This window comes from Labeo rohita, chromosome 16 (assembly GCF_022985175.1).
Source record: "Labeo rohita strain BAU-BD-2019 chromosome 16, IGBB_LRoh.1.0, whole genome shotgun sequence".
In the NCBI taxonomy this organism is placed as follows: Eukaryota; Metazoa; Chordata; class Actinopteri; order Cypriniformes; family Cyprinidae; genus Labeo; species Labeo rohita.
The window spans coordinates 18,066,763-18,087,975 of NC_066884.1; the positions used below are offsets into that span (position 1 = coordinate 18,066,763).

A 21,213-nucleotide genomic window follows, 5' to 3' on the forward strand; every position below is an offset into this window, starting at 1 on the left:
CTGAGAAGTTATTAAGTTTTTAGCAATGCATATTACTAATTAAAAATTAAGTTTTGATATATTTACAGTAGGAAATTTATTAAATATCCTCATGGAACATGATCTTAATATCCTAATGATTTTTGGCATAAAAGAAAACTTGATAATTTTGACCTATAAAATGTATTGTTGGCTGTTGCTACAAATATACCTAGTTTTGTGGTCCATGGTCACAAATTACAATATAAATATATTGCTCTCAGACACTGTATGTTTGACTGCATAATAAAGATAGGTAACTTCACAAATTAGGCACATAACATACAGAATCTTAAGTACTCCCTTACGAAAATTAACCATGGTTTTACTGCAAATAAAACCCCAAAACCATGATAGCTATAGTTAAACTACTGTAATCACAAATTAATCATGGTTTTGCTACACTAACCATCGTTTAATCCTGGTATTTATAGTAAAACTGTGGTCATCAATAAGCCATGGTTACCACACTTTTACTACAGTAAAACCATGGTTAATTTTCTGAACTTAAGGGCTGAGCTTCCATGAAAGCTCACAACCGTAAGTCTCACGACTATGAATATATATTTAAATAACGTGATATAATACATAATAACAATCTGAGTCAGTCAGGAAAAGGCTTGAAATGGGCCTGGGTCCTTTGAGACTCTAAGAATAGGTTATTCTGCCCACCGTGGGACCCAGCGGGCTTGCACACATGTTCCCATGACCCTCTAACCAGACTATCTCTCTCTCGCTCGCTCACTCGCACGTCACTGGCCGGTTAAAAGTAAATGCGCCTCCCCTCGCGTCCACGATACACGCGTTTGCTGAGGATGGAGACTGATGGATGTGCGCGTCCTCATCGTCATGGGAAATAGACTCGATGATGCACAGTGTGCGGTCGCGCGTCTTTGAAACGGACCGTAAACTATGTGTTTCAAGTGGAGGAGAGGCAACTGAGGTGAGTTTAAGTGAGTTTAACTTTAGGTGATGGTGTTAATGTGGACTTAATGTATGCAGTTGAGGTCAAAAGTTTACACACACCTTGCTGAATCTGCAAAATGCTAATTATTTTACCAAAATAAGACAAAATGCCTGTTATTTTTATATTTAGTACTGACCTGAATAAGACATTTCACATAAAAACGTTTACATATAGTCCACAATATTATTATTATATAAAAATGACCCTGTTCAAAAGTTTACATACACTTGATTCTTAATACTATGTTGTTACCTGAATGATCCACAACTGTGTTTTTTTTTTTTTTTGTTTGTTTGTTTAGTGATAGTTGTTCATGAGTCCCTTTGTTTGTCCTGAACAGTTAAACTGCCTGCTGTTCTTCAGAAAAATCCTTCAGGTCCCACAAATTCTCTGGCTTTTCAGCGTTTTTGTGTATTTCAACCCTTTTCAACAATGACAGAATGATTTTAAGATCCATCTATTCACACTGAGGACAACTGAGAGACTCATATGCAACTATTACAGAAGGTTATTACAGAAGGAAACATGATGCATTAAGAACCGGGGGTGAAAACTTTTGAACAGAATGAAGATGTGTACATTTTTCATATTTTGCCTAAATATATATATTTTTTTCATTTAGTACTGCCCTTCAGAAGCTACAGAAAATACTTACATGTTTCCCAGAAGACAAAATAAGTTAAATTTACCCTATTTCAAATTTAAAAAGTTTACACCCCCGGGTCTTAATATATTGTTTTTCCTTCTGGAGCATCAGTGAGCGTTTGAACCTTCTGTAATAGGTGCATATGAGTCCCTCAGTTGTTCTCAGTGTGAAAAAATGAATTTCAAAATCATACAGTCATTGTTGGAAAGGATTCAAATACACAAAAATGCAAAAGAGTTTGTGGGACCTGAAGGTTTTTTCTGAAGAACAGCGGACAGTTTAAGTGTTCAGGACAAACAAGAAATTCATGAACAACTATCACTAAACAAACAAAACCCCACAGATGTGGATCATTCAGGTAGCAACACAGTATTAAGAATCAAGTGGATGTAAACTTTTAAATGGTCATTTTTAAAAATTCAACTATTATTTTCTCTTGTTGATTATATGTAAACATCTTTTTTGTGAAATATCTTTTTCAGATCAGTACTAAATAAAAAAATAACACGCATTTTGTATGATCCCTCTTATTTTGGTAAAATAATGAACATTTTTAGTTTTATTTATTTATTTATAGTTTTTAATTTTAGTTTTTTTTTTTTTTTGTGCACAAAAAGTATTCCCATAGCTTCATAACATTACGGTTGAACCACAGATGTCACATAGACTATTTTTACGATATTCTTACTACCTTTCTGGTCCCTGAATGTGTCAGTTGCGTTGCTGTCTAACTGTCTCACTCTTCATACTTTTTAACTGACTTCAATTTGTATTCATGCTTAAATCATCCCTTAATATTTTGTACCTCTTCAGGCTGATTTTTTTGCTTATTTGCAGTCCATCAGTCCATTTTTGCCTTTTTTTCCAGGAGAATGTCTGAGGTTAATGCTCCCACAGAAGAAGTCTCTGTAACACCCCCAGATTTGGAGACTCCGCCCGTAAGGTCTCATAGAGGGCCTGTGATTGGTGGACTGCATTTGCGTTCTGCACCAGGGGCCTGTTTGTTGTTTGCTGGCGTTTTGCTAATAGTAGGAATCGGCGTCGCTGTGGGAGGTTATTGGAACAGTCAGCCCCGTCGACAAACAATACATCATGTTTCAACTGGACGCACCTCTTCAGAGAAACTGAAGCTGATTGGTCCTGTCATCATGGGGGTGGGGCTTTTCATCTTTATTTGTGCCAATACAATTCTCTATGAAAATCGCGACCGAGAACGTCGTAAACGAGGCCAACGTAAAGACGACCAGGAGATCCTGCTAGTACAAACTCATAGGAATAATTCAAAACGCTTCTCACGAACAGAAACGAACACTAGCACGCATACACTGGACTTGTCTGAACTCAACATCCACTGTTTAGAAGACGGGGCCGGAATTGCAACCCTAAAGTGTTCTTTGTCGTCCTCTGGCTCATGTAGCTCTAGTCAAGTGAACTTGGAATCTGGATCACTCTTCCGAGATTGCAGAAACATGGAAAGATTGGCCTTGCCTGTGATTAAAGTCAATGACTGCCTGATTGCTTCCTCAGACCCGGTGCCTCCACCTCTTCCTGAACGGACTTACCGGAACAAGATGGGAGTGGAAAATGTAACAAATGTGGAGCTAACACAAGTGAATCTTGCGGATTCATCTCTAATGACACTGAACAAGGAAGAGCCAAAAGATCTGTTGTGCTCATTAAGGTCCGCATAGTGAATATACTGAATATATATTGAGTATTTCTCGATTCTGGTTCATTTGGGTGTTTTTCTGTTATAATGTCCATTTGGCTTAGTGTTTCGAATGGATTCAAGCTAACTCACTCATTTTCATGTTGGCTTCACTGGTCACACTGTGTTTTTGAGTCACCAAAAAAACCCAACTCATAAGAGTCATTAGTTTGTGAACTGTACTAAACTGGTCACATATGTCTGTTTGTTAATATACAGACCTGTTTGTCAAGGTAACTTAAAATCTCTGTCAGGTTTGAGCTTAGATTAGGTTAAACCTTAGTTTATGGTTTTCTGAAAGAAATAGTTGATTTTCATGTAGATGAGTAAATTCTCATTTGATTCCGGTGTCTTTTTCATACAGTTGCTTTGTAAACACATTCAATGTTGTAGCGTTTGATTGGTTGATTATTACCTGAAGGCATTATGTAACTTCTGAGTTACATAATGCTTTGTAGATTTTTGTTCTTGTGAATTTTAAGTAATCAATTATATATGATCCTATTTTTTTAATGTGGTGCCACCCACACAAGTCCCAAAGAATAGAGACTGCGCTATGTGTCATTGTGTTTGTAGTGCTGGTCTTTATAGTTCACATAAATGTCAGAGCAAATATGAAAGGCGGCCACCTGTGAGACACACATAAATAGACAAGTGTGCACATCAACAGCTTCTACTACTACCATCGTAATTCCATTCAACATGTTTAAATTGTTAGACTGAAAGACAAGTAGCAAAACAAAGTGGTCACATGCAGTCATACAGTAGTGAGTAATGCTCTCTTGATTAGTTTTTGATTCATTTGGGTTTATCCTGAACTGTGCGACTGCTGCAAAACCAATACAGCTGTCTGGTACCTAGCAAAAATATGGAAGTATGGAAAATATGACAGTTTCTACCACTGCATAAAAAATAAAAAATTGCAACTTTTTTTCTCAGAAATCCCTAATACAAACCTCGCAATTCCGATCTTTTTTTTCTCAGAATTGTGATATATATACTATAAATGACGTGTTTGTATCTTAATTCTGAGAAAAAAGTCAGAATTGCAAGTTTGTGTCACAATTCTAAGAAAAAAGTCACAATTACGAGATATAAACTCATAATTTGAGAAAAAAGTCACAATTGCGAGATAAACTCAACTGAGAAAACAAGTCGGAATTGTTAATTTATATATAAAATATATATCTAGTTTGTCTTGCAATTCTGACTTAATAACTCACAATTGCGAGTTTGTATCACTTAATTCTGAGAAAAAAGTCACAATTGCGAGAAATAAAGTCAGAATTGTTAATTTATATTCTCAGATTTATTTTTTTAGAATTGCGAGTTTGTATCACACAGTTCTAATTAAAAAGTCACAATTGCGAGAAATAAAGTCAGAATTGTTAGTTAATTTATATCTTGCAGTTATGACTTCATAACTAGCAATTACGAGTTTATATCTCGCAATTCTGACTATATAACTTGCAATTACAAATTTATATTTTAATTTCTCAGAATAGCGTATTTGTATCTCAGTTCAAAGAAAAATTTCTGAATTGTTGATTTATATGTTTTGTTTATTTGCAAGTTTTTTTCTCAGAATTATGAGTTTATGTCTTGCAATTTTGACTTTATAACTCACAATTGCCAGTTTATATCTTAATTTCTCAGAATGGTGAATTTGTATCTCACAATTCTGAGAAAAAAAGTCAGAATTGTTAATTTACATCGCAATTCTTACTTCATTTCTCAGAATTGCACGTTTATTCCTCAGAATTACGAGTTTTTGTCTTGCAATTCTGACTTTATAACTCACTTACGAATTCATATTATGCATTTCTAACTTAATTTCTCAGAATTGTGAGATACAATGAGCAAAAAGTCAGAATTGCGAGATATAAACTTGCGACTGCGAGAAAAAAGTCAGAATTGTGGGATAAAAAGTCACAGTTACCTTTTTTATTTTTTATTTAGTGGCAGAAACAAGCTTCCATACAAAAGAGCTTAGTAATGTGGATTGAAAGTCGCTTTAACTGTACACTGTACACTCTTAAAAATAAAGGTGCTTTAAAAGGTTCTTCACAGCGATGCCATAGAAGAACCATTTTTGGTTCCACAAAGAACCATTCAGTCAAAGGTCCTTTAAAGAACCATCTCTTTCTTACCTTTTTTAATCTGAAGAACCTTCTTTCGCCTTTTCTTTTGTGAAACAGAAAGGTTCTTTAGATGTTAAAGGTTCTTTATGGAACCATTTAAACAAGAAAGGTTCTTCTATGGCATCGTAAAGCACCTTTATTTTTAAGAGTGTACACTAAAGGATGAGGGTTTGGCTGGTTAGCATGGTCTAGTGAGCTGCTGGTGGAAGTTGTAACCACAGTATAAAGTTTTTCCTTACTAGCAATTTTGTCTTGTTTTACAGCTAAATATCTAAAACATCCTTAAAACAAGATAAATGAACTTATAAATTAAGTAAATTGTTTAAAATAAAACTTATTTCCAGAGATGAAGTTTATTTTCCTTAAATTCATTCTCAAAATAAACACACCTCAAATTTGCCAGTGCATATGACAGCTTTTATTCCTTTTCGAATATAACTGAATAGGTATAAGCAGTTAAAATAAAAGAAACGTAAGCCTGAGATTAGATTTTTTTCGTCTGAAGGTCTACACAAATTAAGTGATGGAAATCCCGTTCGGGTGCTGGGGGGAAATTTGGGAGTGGCACAGGCCAGCAAACACCGGCCGCCCTGAACGGCAGAAAAATTCATGGTACACTAAGGATTAAAGTATAAACGTGATGTTATGGTGTACAGCTGCGTACCAGCCTGCATTCGACCACTGATTAATTTCTTTATTTCGGGATTATCGGTTTAAATTAATACACTGACAAATAAAGTAAATTCTAACTCAAACTTGAGATTTTACTGGGGCACAGCAGATTTTTACTGGGGCATGTAAATGGGGTCTAGCGACACCCATGGAAACAACTATCAACAACATTACATTAGATTGATCAAACTGAAGAAAACTGCAAAAGATTATATTCTATAAAACACAAAGCATTTGTTTTTCAACATATTCACATCCTTAAATGTTTTAGCAGATGAAAAGTTCAAGCTGTTTGGATTCAAACATATATTAGCTCTTGTTGGCGAAACACGATTGTTTTTCCATCTTCTTCAATCTGCAAAAGAGGATTTTACAGTCAATATGGGTTCAAAGACTCTTCTCTTTAGTTCAAACACATTCTGTGTAAAGTCTTTAAAGACAGGAGAGCGTTAATCAAATAGGTGGAATAATAAAGCGGTTTGATTTTGGACTCATCCCTATGTTTCTCTCACATCTAGATACTGTAGATCAGTGATCCTCAACCTTTTTGACTCTTAAGTCCCCCCTTTGTCCAAGACAATATTCAAAGTCCCTCTAATCTAAGATGATATGTGACCCTGGACTACAAAACCAAGGGTCAATTTTTAAATTTGAGATTCATATATCATCTGAAAGCTGAATAAATAAGCTTTCCATTGATGTATGGTTTGATAGGATAGGACAATATTTTGAAATCCGAGGGTGCAAAAAAATCAAAATATTAAGAAAATCACCTTTAACGTTGTCCAAATTAAGTTCTTAACATATTTCTAATCAAGAATTAAGTTTTGATATATTTACAAAATATCATCATAGAACATGATCTTTACTATATATCCTAATGATTTTTGGCGTAAAAGAAAAATTTGATAATTTTGACCCATACAAAGTATTTTTGGCTATTGCTACAAATATACCCATGCTACTTAAGACTAGTTTTGTGGTTCAGGGTCACATATGTACTGCTGGTACCTTTGTTATAATACACCTAAATAAACTCAGGGGCCTCCTGGTTGAGGACCACTGCTATAGATTGCTTATTAATGTATAAAACTTACTAAGCCCATTCTCATGAGTATCTCTTCGTTGAGATGCGGTAGCTGAGCTTTGGCAGTAGGCGAGTAAGACGAAAGACGTCTGTCCCACTCAGTGGGTCCGAACTCTTGCTTGACCTCCATAAAGACACGCTTCAGTTCAGTAACGCTGGCATTGTGCTTCAAAATCATCTCATGGGACATGTCCAAATCCTAAAAAGAACATATATGAGTGGGATTGATTAGACCAGACAAGCCTTCTCAAATCCTCAGCGCAAGAACCAATATAAATTTCACACACCTTCAGCATTAGAATGCTGTGACGAGTATAGATGCTCTCTCCTTCACTTCTCCTTGACTAAAAGAAAACAAGACTATGAATTTATATGCTTTGGATAACAACATGACAAAAATGATGGAAACGGATGAGTATCTCACCTTCCTCATGAGCACCGACTCAGTCGCAGATTTCTAAGAGAGAGAAAGATGATTTTAGAGGATTGAAACTTATGGAACTTTGAAATGTTGCTCTTGTGTGTATGTGCAAATTGTAGTATGTGTGTGTTTGTAACCTCAGACTCCAGTGTGATGTCCCACATGTCTTTTGTCGTCTCCTCATGGGTTTTTATAGTGGACACAGGTTTTGCGGTCGGAGTGGAAGTCAGTGGTTGGTCAGTTGGGATCTGTGGGCGGGGTTTGGGCGGAGCCACTGGCGAAATAACAGGTGTGGGTCGAATGGTGGGAACTAGAGACAGAGAAAGAAATGTTCAGGAAGACATGGCAACAGATGGACAGATATTAGAGAATTTTCATTTCTGATGTCTTTTGTGATTCATACCATAATCTTTACGGGAAACGCCCATAAGGGTGAACCAGTCATGCTCCACTTCCGTTTGCAGTTGTACTGGTTTTTTCTCCGGTACAGATGGTCTTTTTGTCGCTTCCTCTATTTTTATCTGCTTCCTTCTCTCTTCTTCTCTTCTCTCTTGTTCCCTTCTCCAATTCTCTTCCTCAACCCTCCTGTCCACTTTAAGAACATCTGTGACAACTTTAAACGGAGAAGAGAATAAGAACTTGTTCACAAAGCCAATAATGTAATCTATATTACTTACATGTTATTTTGTATATTCATAAAAAAGCTACTTGATGACTAAACATTTCTACTAAAAAAATTTTAAGTAAATGATATTATATAATTATATTATTCAGCAAGCATACATTACTTTGATTAAAAGTGACAAAAGACTTTTACATTGTTTTAAATAAATGTTCGATTTCTACAAAAATATTAAGCAACTGTTTTCAACATTGATAATATTAAGAAATGTTTTTTATTAATGAATTAGCATATTAGAATGTTGAAATGTTATTTCATGTGAAATTCAATGTGAATTGAAAATTCAAATGACATTTTAAAATTATATTAAAAATAAAAAAAAAAAGATTATATTACACAATATTTTACTGTATACTCCCAGTCAAAAGTTTTTGAACAGTAAGATCTAAAATACAGCAATAGCAGTAATATTGTGAAATATTTTTACTATTTAAAATACTTTCTATTTGAATATATTTTAAAATGTAATTTATTTCTGTGATCAAAGCAAAATTTTCAGCATCATTACTCCATTCTTCAAGATTCTTCAGAAATCATTCTATTATTATTGTAGTTATTAAAATTTAATAACATTTTTTTTTCAGGATTCTTTGATGAATAGAAAGATCCAAAGATCAGCATTTATCTGAAATAAAAAGCTTTTGTAACATTATACCCTATACAGTTCAAAAGCTTGGAGTCGGTATAATTATTTATTTATTTATTTATTTTGGGAAGGAAATTATAGAAATTAATCCTTTAGCAAGGATGCTTTAAAATGATCAAAAGTGATGACAAAGACATTTATAATGTTACAAAAGATTTCTATTTCAGGTAAATGCTGTTCGTCTAAACTTTCTATTCATCAAAGAAACCAGAAAAATTCTACTCAGCTGTTTTCAACATAATTTAATAATAATGATACATCTTTTTTGAGCAGTAAATCAGAACATCAGAATGATTTCTGAAGGATCATGTGACTGGACTATAATGATGATAAAAATTCAGCTTTGAAATTACATTTTAAAATATATTCAAATAGAAAACAGTTATTTTAAATAACAAATATATTTTAAAATTTGACTGTTTTTGCTGTGCTTCGGATCAAATAAATGCAGGCTTGATGAGCAGAAGAGACTTTGGCTTTGGCTGGTAGTGTATATTTGACCTTAGTAAGCATAAAAAAGTAAAAACAAACAAACAAAAAATCATACTGGCCCCAAACCTTTGAACAGTAGTGTATATTTAAAAAATATATAAAATATGTATGTACCTGTCTCTTTTGGTGAAACGTCAAAAAGAATGTACCAGTCGTCATCTTTTTCAATCTGAGGCTGTGCTTCTGTCTTCACAGTAATAACTGGTTGAGCTTTTCTGGCTTCCAGCTCCTGTTTTCGCTTTTCTTGTTCTCTTAGTCTCCTCTCCTCCTCTTCTCTCACTCTTATCTCCTGCTGTCTCACTCTTCTTTCCTCCTGTTCTTTTATCCTGCGCTCTTCAGTAGCGACTGAAACTGTAAATCAAACATATAAGGGTTTTACTAATTATAATATAGCTCTCACCTGAAGCAATACCAGGAAGAATACAGAATAAATCATGACGCTATTGTAATCACCGGACGTGACACTTCTCATCTCAGAAGGTGCTCTCAAAATCTCAAACCAGTCATCATCAACCTTCCGATCCCCGACAGGAATCATCTGCGGAACAACGTCAGCTCTCTCTATGCGCTCATCAAAGACCACTCTCTTTTCTTCAGTGACCAGTCTCGTCTCTCTCATCTGCTCCTCCACCACTCTCTGGTCTCTGATGGGTTCATGGACCTCAAAATCTCTGATTCTGACATCTGAAAGAAGCACAGTAAGCAATGCGGTTTGCATTATGAGAAGCTTGGGTAAAAACATTATTTTAAATGTACAGTTTACAATAAAGTAGGGCTGTCACTAATGATTTGGTAATCAAGTAATCTGTCGATTAAATAGCGCACGTTACATTCCCAGATGAACATTATAATAAACCCAAACTCACAACAGCATTCAGAGATGGAGTTTGAGATGCCCCACACATGTATATGATAACAGTTTGTGGAGCCGATCTGACATATATAATAAATAATTAAAACGCATATATTAAACCAGCATCATATATTTATTTAACTGAGTCATAGCGTCTGTGAATTCTTAATGGCAGTATGGTTTATTATGATTTTTGGACATGGACAAAATGCAATCGAGGATTTTTTTTAACCGAATACTCGAATAGAATTGAGAAATTGTTGCAGCCCCACAATAAAGTTGTATATGTAAATGTTAATAAATTAGGTATCATGATTGTCTTAATATTCTTTGTTAAATATTATGGTTTGCAATGTTTTGTTAAAAATGTATTAAAAAGTGTTTTTAAGCCAATTTTCGGTTACACTTTATTTTAAGGTGTCCTTGTTACAGTGTGATTATACACTTAAATACTGAGTAATATTAATTAACTACATGTACTTACATGTATGGTTATAGTTAGGATTAGGGTTTGGCTTAGGGTTACTTGCATGTAATTATGCATAATTTACTGTTATTATAATAGTACATTTAGTACATTTAACGTGTAACAAGGACACCTTAAAATAAAGTGTTATCCAATTTTCTTCCAGTCATTTGTATTATTGATGCCATATGTGATCTTAGACCAAAAATTTTTTTATGAAATTGTTTTATACATTATCTGAAAGTTGAATAAATAGGCTTTCCATTGATGTATGGTTTGTTAGGATAGGACAATATTTGGCTGAGATACAACTATTAAAAAATATGTAATCTGAGGGTGCAAAAATATCTAAATATTGAGAAAATTGCCTATAAATTTGTCCAAATAAAGTTCTTAGCAATGGATATTGCTAATCAAAAATTAAGTTTTGATATATTTACGGTAGGAAATTCACTAAATATCTTCATGGAACATGATCTTTACCTAATATCCTAATGATTTTTGTCATAAAAGAAAAATCGATAATTTTGATCAATACAATGTATTTTTGGCTATTGCTACAAATATACCCATGCTACTTAAGAGTCCAGGCTCACATATGTTTGTGATAGCGTTTAGACATGTGTGTTACTGTACCCGATGGGAAAATCTTCTGCTCATATGGCACTTTGTCGAAAAGTTGAAACCAGTCGTCCTCAATGTCTCTGGGCACGACTGGAAATTGTGGGGTTTGTATGATGCTCGTCCTCTTCTTCTCTGGTACTATTATTTGTTCTTTAGCGCTCATGGTTATCACCTCAGTCACTTGCTCCTCTGTTCTCACTCTGCTCGTAATCACCTCCTCTCTGGTCTCCTCATACAGCTCAACAGCTGGACCTCGCAGTTGTGGAGACAAGGGCACTGAAACAAACACAATGTATAATGAATATTTTGATTTCTGTGTTTACATGTGTGCATTTGTGGTTGTGTGTAAGTGTACCTGAATCTTTAGGAGAAACGTCGGAAATGATGAACCAGTCGTCCTCCACGTCTCTTGGAGGCTTTGCTGCTCTCTGCTCCAGAATAACTGGTTCTGGCTGTCTATAAACCGCTGTCACCTGCTCCTGTTGTTGTATCTGCTCCTCTTCTTTTCTCCTTCTCTCCACAGCTCTCTTTTCTTCAGCTTCCAAAGCAGCCGCAGGCACGACACGAATCTCTGGAGTGACAGGAATTACACGTTATCAATAAAAATCACCACAAAGATGAGCAAAAATCCATTAACTTCCTGCTTTATTTCTACACTTAAATGTGTGTTACTGTACCTGATGGGAAACTCTCTTGCTCGTAAGGAACTTTGTCAAAAAACTGAAACCAGTCGTCCTTTATGTCTCTGGGCACGACTGGAAACTGTGGGGTTTGTATGATGCTCGTCCTCTTTTTCTCTGGTACTATTATTTCTTCTTTAGCACTCACGGTCGTCACTTCAATCACTTGCTCCTCTGTTGTCACTCTGCTCTGAATCACCTCCTTGGCTTCATACAGCTCAGCTGTTGGACCTTGCAGTTGTTGATACACCAAGGGCTCTGCAACAAATACAACCCATGATGCATGTTAAGATATGTGTGCTTATGTGTGTGTGTTCTTGATTGTGGTTGTGTGTAATTGTTTGTACCTGATTCTTTAGAAGAAACATCAGAAGTGATGTACAGAACAATGTTATTTGATCCAAAATACAGCTAAAGCAGAAATATTATAAAATATTTTACTATTTAAAATAAATGCTTTCTATTTAAATATATTTTTGGAATTTAATTTACTCCTGTGATCAAAGCATCATTACTCCAGTCTTCAGTGTCACATGATCCTTCAGAAATCATTCTAATATGCTGATCTGCTGTTCAAGAAACATTTATTATTATATTATTATTATCAATATTTAAAACAGTACATTTTTCAGGATTCTTTAGTGAATAGAAAGATCCAAAGATCAGCATTTATCTAAAATAAAAAGCTTTTTTGACATTATAAACTATACCATTCAAAGGCTTGAAGTCAATATAATATTTTTTTATTATAGAAATGAATACTTTTATTTAGCAATGATGCTTTAAATTGATCAAAAGTGAGGATAAAGACATTTATAATGATACAGAATATTTCAGATCAATGCTGTTCTTATGTCCTTTCTATACCTGAAAGACTTCTACTCAGCTGTTTTCAGCTTTGAAATTAATTTTAAATAGTAAAAATATTTCACAATATTACTGCTTTTTCTGTACTTATAAATATAAATATAAATATAAATGCAGGCTTAAAACATTAAAATCAAAAACTTTTGACTGGTAGTGTAACAGCTATAAATATTTAATAATTTTCAGTTTTTTTCAGAAACATATTGAGTTTCAATTCATTTTAATCCATCATCCGTATACTGATTTGTGTTTTACATGATCATGCGACTTGCTTAGCTATTCACAGGTAAACAGAGACAACTTATATAAGGCCTACTGTAGACAGAACATGAACTATTAATTTTAATACTTTTTTTATACGTTCACTTTTTTATTAGAATTTTTATTTTTTAAATAATCAGTTAATAATCAAGCTAATGGGCGAGACTCACGGTTTATTAGCAGCTATATGGTAAAAACGAGAAGAATAACGTGCAGTAAACGGTAAAACTGTTTGCGCTACAAACCAGTGTGCTCATAATTAAGATAATAATACTTAAAAATAATATGGTAAGACATACCTATTTGCAATATCAAGCAGCAAAACAAGCTGTTTTAGCTGTTTTGTACAGGCTGCTAAAAAATAGCTGGATGCCGATGAGACCGGAAGCCACACGCATGAAATTTACACTGTTCTCATAATATTATAACAATTATTAAAACATTATTGTTATAATTATCTATTTTGTCAGTATGTGGTTCCAAATTCAGCAGTTGTCACTAATAGACAAATAAGACAAAAAGAGATAAATGCAAATACACTGTAAAAAACAATTTGTTGAGTCAACTTAAAATAATTTGTAACCTGGCTGCCTTAAAATTTTAAGTTCAGTCAACTCAAAAAAAAGTTTATTCAAATTGAAATGTTAAATTATACTAAGTGACAACTTAGATATTTGAGTTGAATCAACTTAAAATGTTAAGGCAGCTGGGTTACTTACCCATCTGTTAAGTTTAGCAAACACAAATATCTAAGTTCTTAGTACAACGTAACATTTCAAGTTGACTAAACTTATTTTAGTTGACTGAACTTAAAATTTTAAGGCAGCAGGGTAACAAATTATTTTAAGCTGACGCAACAAATTGTGTTTTTTTATTTTTTACAGTGGAGTTGTTTTAGTTGGACGATGGTAAGTATGATATATCTGACCACTAGATGGAGCAACAGACCAATCAGAATAGAGTATTTCACAGCGCTAATTAATAAACGTAAACATATTTCATAGACACCTGGAAGAGGACGTGATATTTCCATGGCTTTTGGAAGCACATCAAATAAAATGTACCAACTGTCTTCTTCCATCATTGGTTTGGGGTTATATACTATCTGTTGCAAATCTTCTTGAACTCCTTCTGAAAAAAATGTGATGTATGACATTCTCAGTTTTCACTTGAGGCATAATGAACTTTGATATGTAAAGCATTTCAAGCATTTAATGAAAAGCAGTGAACACAATTTCTGGTGACAGCTGATCACATGACATACCTCTGGGGGTTGCAGTGAGCATCAACGGCCAGCGATCTAGCAAAATGTACCATTCATCTGTCTCTGCCTGTTGAAGCTCCACCTTCTCAACTTGCTGCAACCTTTGTTCCAAACTTTCCACTTCCTGTAATCCAAACCTCAGCTCTTCCACCTCATCAAGCTTTCGCTTAATAGCGTCCAGATCTTCTAGTCTCTGTTCCACAACTTCCAGTGTCTCAAAAGTGCCTTCAGATCCCATTGTCTTCTTTTCAGTGACCATCACATGTCTTTCCACCATCTCCAGCATCTCTATCTTTTTGTCTGCGTTTTCTTGTGATTCCACCGAAGAGTTGACCTCCTGTGTCCACTGTTTAGTGATTACTACTCTCTGTATTCTTTCTCCATTGACTTCTAGTACTTCTTCGTTCAGGGTCTCCTTTAGAGGTTTCATGATTTCCTGTTTTAATTCGAAATCAGGAAGTTCTTTCACATTAATGTCAGACCCCTCCTGGATGACTTGAGCTTTATATGATTGTTTTATCACAAGCTCATCTGTGAGCCTCTCCTCTGACCCCTCCACAACTTGCACATCTTCTCTCTGTTCTTCAAACTGAAGGGGCTGCTTGACCTCTGAGAGTAAAACTGGAACAAAATGAACTAAAATTACCCTCAACAGCTCTTTCCTTCGAAGGTTTTAATGGAAACAAAAATATTTATTTATGCAGTTCAGTCCAGTGGGACTTGGACATTTCTTTGTGAATGTTTTGGAAAATGTCAGCCCAGCTTGCCCTTTTATCCTTACATCAACAAATGTGGTTGATTACCAGTGTTGGCTTGACTTTTTGGTATGTGGTGAAAGTGAGAAAGCCTAAGTTAGGTTCAAGCTCCAGAAACTGCATAAAGCTTATACCAAGTCTGCGTATGTTTAGTTAGCCATTGATGTGTGGCACCAACAGCACTCACTGAAGCCCTTCTATATTGTAAACTGTGGTCTTTTGGGAGTGTTAAAAAGACTTACATGGGGTGCCGTCAAAGAGGACACACCAGTCGTCAGCATGATGCTTCCACTCCTCCAGCTTCTCGCTGTCTAGCATCACATCATCTGTAGAGGATGATTATAGTTATTATATATTAATATTTTTCAACATTTTCAAAAAGAAAGAGGAGGGAAAAGACAAGACCAACAATTGTATAATGCAAATGACTATGTATATGTTTGAACACATGAATATTTAATCACATGTATTTGTTGTCAAATGGCAAGAGCCATTTTTTCATTTAGATTATTTTAATTATTTTAACATGCCTTACCTGTTGTAGAAATGCGCCATTTATCTGGCCCATAGACCAAGAACCAGTCGTCCAACTCTGTTCGAATTGGTTGTTTTAAAAAATCAAGAATTTCTTCATTTCCTGAAAATAGATATGTCATATTTACCTTTGTACTAATACAACTTCTTTTTTGCAAACAAACATTTAATTAATCAGTCACACGTATCTACATAAAATACAGAGCTAACTATCTAAAAACAAATCTAAAAAACTAAATAAAACAAAACTATTAAATACATATCTAACCAAACTAAAGCATGAATGAAAGAGCGAATGAACGAACAAACAGATAGATAGATAGTTGCCTTTTCTCTTGATGATAAAACGTGTGAATCCTGGAGGAGGACGAGTGATCTTGCCACTGGCCTCCAGGCACTCAGACTGAGTACGTCCATGGTAACGGAACCTTGAACCCAGGGTTAGGAGCCTTTTTGTTTTTGTGTCTTGAAGTCTGTTTCTGAGAAGCACATTCAGAGGTATGGTCTTATGACTTGAAACTTCTCAAAAACATTAAATAAGCTTGTTTCTACTTTGAATGGTTCTTTTGAATGATAATATGTCCATATATTTGACTGGAGCGCCCCCTTGTGTTTCCAATGGCCACATGGACACAAAAAATTGCTGTACCTTGTTAAAGGATTAGTTCAGTTCCAGGATAAAAAATTCCTGGTAATTCACTTACCCCCATGTCATTCAAGATGTTCATGTCTTCTTTCTTCAGTCGAAAAGAAATGAAGGTTTTTGAGGAAAAAATTCCAGGATTTTTTCTCCATGTAGTCGACTCCACTGGGGATCAGCGGGATGAAGGTCCAAATTACAGTTTCAGCTTCAAAGGACTCTACACAATCCCAGCTGGGGAATAAGGGTCTTATCTAGTGAAACGTTTGGTCATGTTCTAAAAAAAATGTATATACTTTTTAACCACAAATGCTCGTCTTGCATTAGCTCGACCTACGCATTATGTAAACGGAAGGTCGGTAGTGTTTACAAAGCGAACGTGCAAAGAAAGTCAAACACCCTTTGCAAAAAAAGGTAAAACAATGATGTCGGACAATTTGGAAGTTGAGATGAGATAAAATATCATATTGTTTCGCTAGATTAGACCCTTATTCATTGGCTGGGATCGTGTAGAGCCCCTTGAAGCTGCATTGAAACTGCAATTTGGATCTTCAGCCTGTTGAAGTCCACTATATGGAGAAATATCCTGGAATGTTTTCCTCAAAAACCTTCATTTCTTTTCGACTGAAGAAAGACATGAACATCTTGGATGACATAGGGGTGAGTAAACTATCAGGAAGTTGTTATTCTGGAAGTGAACTAATCCTTTAAACCTTGGTTATGTAATACACACACATGCACTGACTTACCTGAAGAAACTATGATGTTCCACACAGCATTTCCACAGTTGTTTGCAGGCTCGGTAGTTGGCCAACCTGAAGCTGACAACACCCTCATCCTCATCCTCATCCTGCTAAATCAGGTCACCCACATAAACACAACAAAACTCTTGACTTGCTAATGAGTACAAGAAATGTATAATCCGACACTAACATATGCAGAAAATAAAGAAATGGGTTATGGAGAATAAAACAAGTGTGCATGAATACCTCAGAAGGGCGCATCTTTAGAAGAAAGGTGTTGCGTTTGTGGGAGATTTTAAGAACTTTGGGCCAGAGGAATATATTGGTTTTAATCTCATCCTCATATACCATCAGTCCTTCAGAGCAAATGCCGAGCATTACATCTGCACCACTGACATCCTGTGAACAAATCAAACATCATAAGATGTGCACTGTTCATATACCAGTAAAGGGCTAGTTTACCCAAAAATGAATATTCTGTTATTATTTAAAGCCCACTTTTTGCAACTTTGGAACAAAAAGAAGACAGAAAGTTGTACATGTTTGGAAAAAAAGGGTGAGTAAGTGTCTAAAATTGTTTTGGACCCCATTGTCTTTAACTGTATGAACAAATCTTCAAATGATCTTCGTTTGCGTTCCAGAGACGCCACAAGTCATACAGGCTCGTAAAGACATAGAGGTAAACAAATGATGACAGAATGTTCATTTTTGGGATGAAATACTACGAAAACATTACAAATATATTACTTTAGCAGGATGCAGGTCCACTCCATACATGGGGAGCCCCATGGCGTTTTCAAGGAAAAGTATATCCGCCTGGGCAGGACTCATGAATCTGTGCAATAGAAGAAATTATACAAATGTGGGTTGCTGTGTATGTGTTAGAGGACATATGTGTGAGTTTGATTGTTGGTACAAGATACCTGTATGTGGAATGCAGCTCCATTATTCTCTCCTCCAACTCTTCACTTTGACTGGGTGCCAGAACTATTTTACTCACATAGTTGTTCCTGTGGAGATTTGGGTCATAATCGCCAAGTGTTGACTGAACTGTGTATGAACCCAACAGAGCCAGGATGTCTGGTGGACAGGGCAGTCGACCCATCAGAATATCTTTCCTCAGCTGAAGACACAGGAAATATCTGAGGGAAATAGACAGAATAGTGAGTGTTCAGTCAACACAGAAAGAAAAACACGCACAACTACTCTAGTGCTGTCAGATTGATTAATCGGGATTAATCGCATCAGAAATAAACGTTTGTTTACATAATGCATCTGTGTGTGCTGTGTATATTTGTATGTATATATAAATATGCATGCATATATTTAATTTGGATGCGATTAATCATGATTAATCACGATTAATTGCAAATATTCAATTTGACAGCACTACTCAGTCTTAAGGAGATAGTGCATATTCGTATACGTTTAATAATAATAAAATAATGATTGGAATTTGCAGTATATAGTGCCTTTTAGGATTTCAAGGTCACTTCACAAACACATAGTACATACAAAAATGCTAATCCATGCAAAAAATGCAGAGACAGAACAAAGACAAAACTGAAGTGGGAAATGCAACATGTAAATAAGTTAAGTTTTGAATATCTGGATAGTTTGTGTGTCTTATACCTTGTGATGTCTTCAGCCAGAACTGAGGGATCAGGTGGGTAAAACTTGATGTTGAAAAATAATTCAGCTGTTGGACCTGAAACCAACAAACAGGGAACAGATGCAGGGATGAAAATGCATGAATCTTCACCTTCCACTACGTAATGTATATGTAAAAAACAAGTTACATACTTTTGATCTGTTTTCGGATCTCTTTAGCACGGTCCAGCCATACCTGAATCAATAAACATAATGATAATACGTTGAAAAAATGGTTTTTACATATCAAATATTGAATATAACAAAATCTCCATATGTCAAAAAATAAATACCCTGGTACTAGAAGAATCCCACATGACCAGACCATAATAATCCCTCTCCAACAGCTCAAGGTGTTCACAAACTTTATTGAAGAGATCTTGTCCCAGTGAATTTCTCTGTAAAAGAAAAAAAAAAGTGTTTTAATGTTAATATCTATGTTTTAATGTATTTTATTTTAATCTTTTTAATTCGGAGAGAAGGTCTTAGTTCAGGTACCTCTAGTTTCCACTCAAAGTAGGTGTCATCCAGGAAATGCACTCGACACAGCAACATGTTTCTCAAACTTTTCTCTTCTATTTATTCCTGTGATGGTAGAATTTAGTCTGCCTTGTTCTCCTCCCTAATTTAGATATTAGGGAATGCGCTGCAAAAGTTAAATTCTCTTTAGAACTGCGCTTCAGTTAATTTTCATGTTACTGCGGTTCTGTACTGTAGCAGCACACGTTTGTGTGCGGCATCATATGAGGCCCTGCCCTCCTGCACTGTCCCATCGTGTGATAATGCTATGAGTGTTTTAGAAAGATATGACCCCCCTTCCCCAGACTCACACAAACACATATAAATACACACTCATGGTTGTTTACAGAAATGAGTGAGGGGGTCAGTCATCACATTAACATGTGAATTTATCCATCATGACTGGAGAAAGAGGAGGCAAGGAGGAACCACTTCAGTATAAATGGATTATATACAGTATTTAATATGATGTTGCCCGCTCTTTTTTTGACTGAGATAAACTGATAAGAATGGGTGGGGTGGCGAAAACCTTCATACAAATCTTCCCTCACGCAACAACTTATGACAAAATATGGGCACAGTGATACTGTTTATATATATATTCCACATGAAGTGACCTTTTACATAACACCTGGTTTATTTGTAGTCCTATTAAAATTTTATATAAATGTCTGCTCAAAATTCAAATATCCTGATGAATCTGGAAGCTTATTTCTCATTCTTATTGATGAATAACAATCAGCAACCATAAAACCAGTATTGTAAAAATATATTTTATGATTTGTATTTTACATTTTTCTTTCAAGTTTCAAATTTAACTACTTACTTCCTTTGCCTAATCCATATTAAACAAGTATGTAGTTAAAAATTAATAGAAGATGAAACTAGGAAATAAATAACACTATGAATTATCAGCTTACCAGTGCATGTGAGGTGTTCATTAATCTTCTCATGTAGTAGCTCTCAACAACCGTCCAAAGGGTGGAGGATCAACACAAATTCCCATGACGTTAGTACAGAGATAGTGAACTGTGAATTTGAAACCAGACCCAGCGTCTTGAATAAAACTAAAAACATTTTAAATGCTATTTTGAACCCCTGTCCCCTCCAATAACATAGCTAACAACTGTTTTGTTTTATTTTTTAGTTGCTAACTTCAAAGTGAAGAGCTATAGCCTCTGACATGAGGGACACTTGGGCCTAAATAAATAAACACTTTCCATCAGTTTATCCATTTTCTAAACCTCTTCTCTAAGGTCAAGGGGAGGCTGGGGCCTATCAATGCAAGCCTTTCTGTACTCTAAAAAAAACGCTGGGATATTTTTTTTAACTCAAGTGCTGGGTTCAACTTGTTGGGTCATTTTATTGGGTTATTTTAAATATATATTATTCCAGTTGCAGCTTATTTTTTTGTAGCTAAGCTGCTGGGTCATTTTTCATGCCTGTATCCAACGAAACAAATCAGCTGGTGGGTGAGTTCAAGTCAGAGCGCGGGTTTTTGTGCTTCGTCTACAGGAGAGATTTACAGCCAATTTGGTGCACTTCTTCAGCGAAATAAACATTTGTATACATTTGATTTAATTTATACAGTCTTTACTGTGCTGTAAATTATATTATTTTACACAAGGCAACATACAAGGGCGAGATGTCATTCAGCTGCGTATGATGGAATGCCTTTTGCCTTAATAAATTGATTTTATTCTTTATAATACTGCATTTAATTTTATTTGATGTTAAATTATGTTCTCTAATCTTAGTTCAGTTTTTTTAATGGGCAGGTTATGGAGTCAGTTATGGCATTGTCAGGTACGAGTGAAACGCGAGACGGCGGTCTGAAGTTCATATTCCCCCGGCGAACAGCAGTTTATCACAGGCTT

The 21,213-nt window shown here is 35.2% G+C and overlaps 2 protein-coding genes across 8 annotated transcripts; one reads left to right on the top strand and one right to left on the bottom strand.

The window, feature by feature from the left end:
• Nucleotides 1–822: 822 nt before the first annotated feature.
• LOC127178089 (transmembrane protein 200A) lies at nt 823–3,728 on the top strand. Of its 4 annotated transcripts, none has more exons than XR_007829292.1 (2): nt 823–961; nt 1,326–1,523. XR_007829292.1 is itself a non-coding variant. In XM_051130738.1 (2 exons), the coding sequence occupies exon 2, from the start codon at nt 2,504–2,506 to the stop codon at nt 3,320–3,322; it is 819 nt and encodes a 272-aa protein (XP_050986695.1). In that variant the 5' UTR covers nt 823–971; nt 2,500–2,503; the 3' UTR covers nt 3,323–3,728. The 4 variants fall into 4 exon arrangements, 3 of the variants coding, with proteins under 3 accessions (XP_050986695.1, XP_050986694.1, XP_050986696.1); XM_051130738.1 differs by lacking the exon at nt 1,326–1,523 and adding an exon at nt 2,500–3,728 and having other exon boundaries at nt 823–971; XM_051130737.1 differs by lacking the exon at nt 1,326–1,523 and adding an exon at nt 2,500–3,728.
• A 2,689-nt stretch (nt 3,729–6,417) lies between these two features.
• On the bottom strand, nt 6,418–20,367 carry epb41b (erythrocyte membrane protein band 4.1b). Of its 4 annotated transcripts, XM_051130733.1 has the most exons (25): nt 20,257–20,367; nt 19,316–19,463; nt 19,111–19,215; nt 18,971–19,013; nt 18,800–18,875; nt 18,091–18,309; nt 17,915–18,002; nt 17,414–17,566; nt 17,174–17,277; nt 16,112–16,263; nt 15,786–15,887; nt 15,493–15,576; nt 14,496–15,116; nt 14,240–14,362; nt 12,101–12,361; nt 11,779–11,994; nt 11,436–11,699; nt 9,934–10,164; nt 9,595–9,831; nt 8,064–8,273; nt 7,798–7,970; nt 7,664–7,696; nt 7,527–7,583; nt 7,250–7,438; nt 6,418–6,507 (listed from the first exon to the last, which is right to left on the bottom strand). In XM_051130733.1, the coding sequence occupies exons 2-25, from the start codon at nt 19,370–19,372 to the stop codon at nt 6,451–6,453; spliced, it is 3,855 nt and encodes a 1,284-aa protein (XP_050986690.1). In that variant the 5' UTR covers nt 19,373–19,463; nt 20,257–20,367; the 3' UTR covers nt 6,418–6,450. The 4 variants fall into 4 exon arrangements, with proteins under 4 accessions (XP_050986690.1, XP_050986691.1, XP_050986692.1 ...); XM_051130734.1 differs by lacking the exon at nt 20,257–20,367 and having other exon boundaries at nt 17,174–17,274; nt 19,316–19,573; XM_051130735.1 differs by lacking the exon at nt 20,257–20,367 and having other exon boundaries at nt 14,240–14,359; nt 19,316–19,573.
• Between the last annotated feature and the right edge of the window lie 846 nt (nt 20,368–21,213).

Bases quoted from the DNA above. Each gene is read 5' to 3' on its own strand.
- LOC127178089 (XM_051130738.1), top strand. From the start codon at position 2,504: ATGTCTGAGGTTAATGCTCCCACAGAAGAAGTCTCTGTAACACCCCCA.
- epb41b (XM_051130733.1), bottom strand. From the start codon at position 19,372: ATGTTGCTGTGTCGAGTGCATTTCCTGGATGACACCTACTTTGAGTGG. The intron at 18,876-18,970 runs GTATGTAACTTG...TGTTGGTTTCAG, and splicing joins GATCCGAAAACAGATCAAAA to GTCCAACAGCTGAATTATTT. The intron at 18,003-18,090 runs GTATCTTGTACC...TCTATTGCACAG, and splicing joins GAGCTGCATTCCACATACAG to ATTCATGAGTCCTGCCCAGG.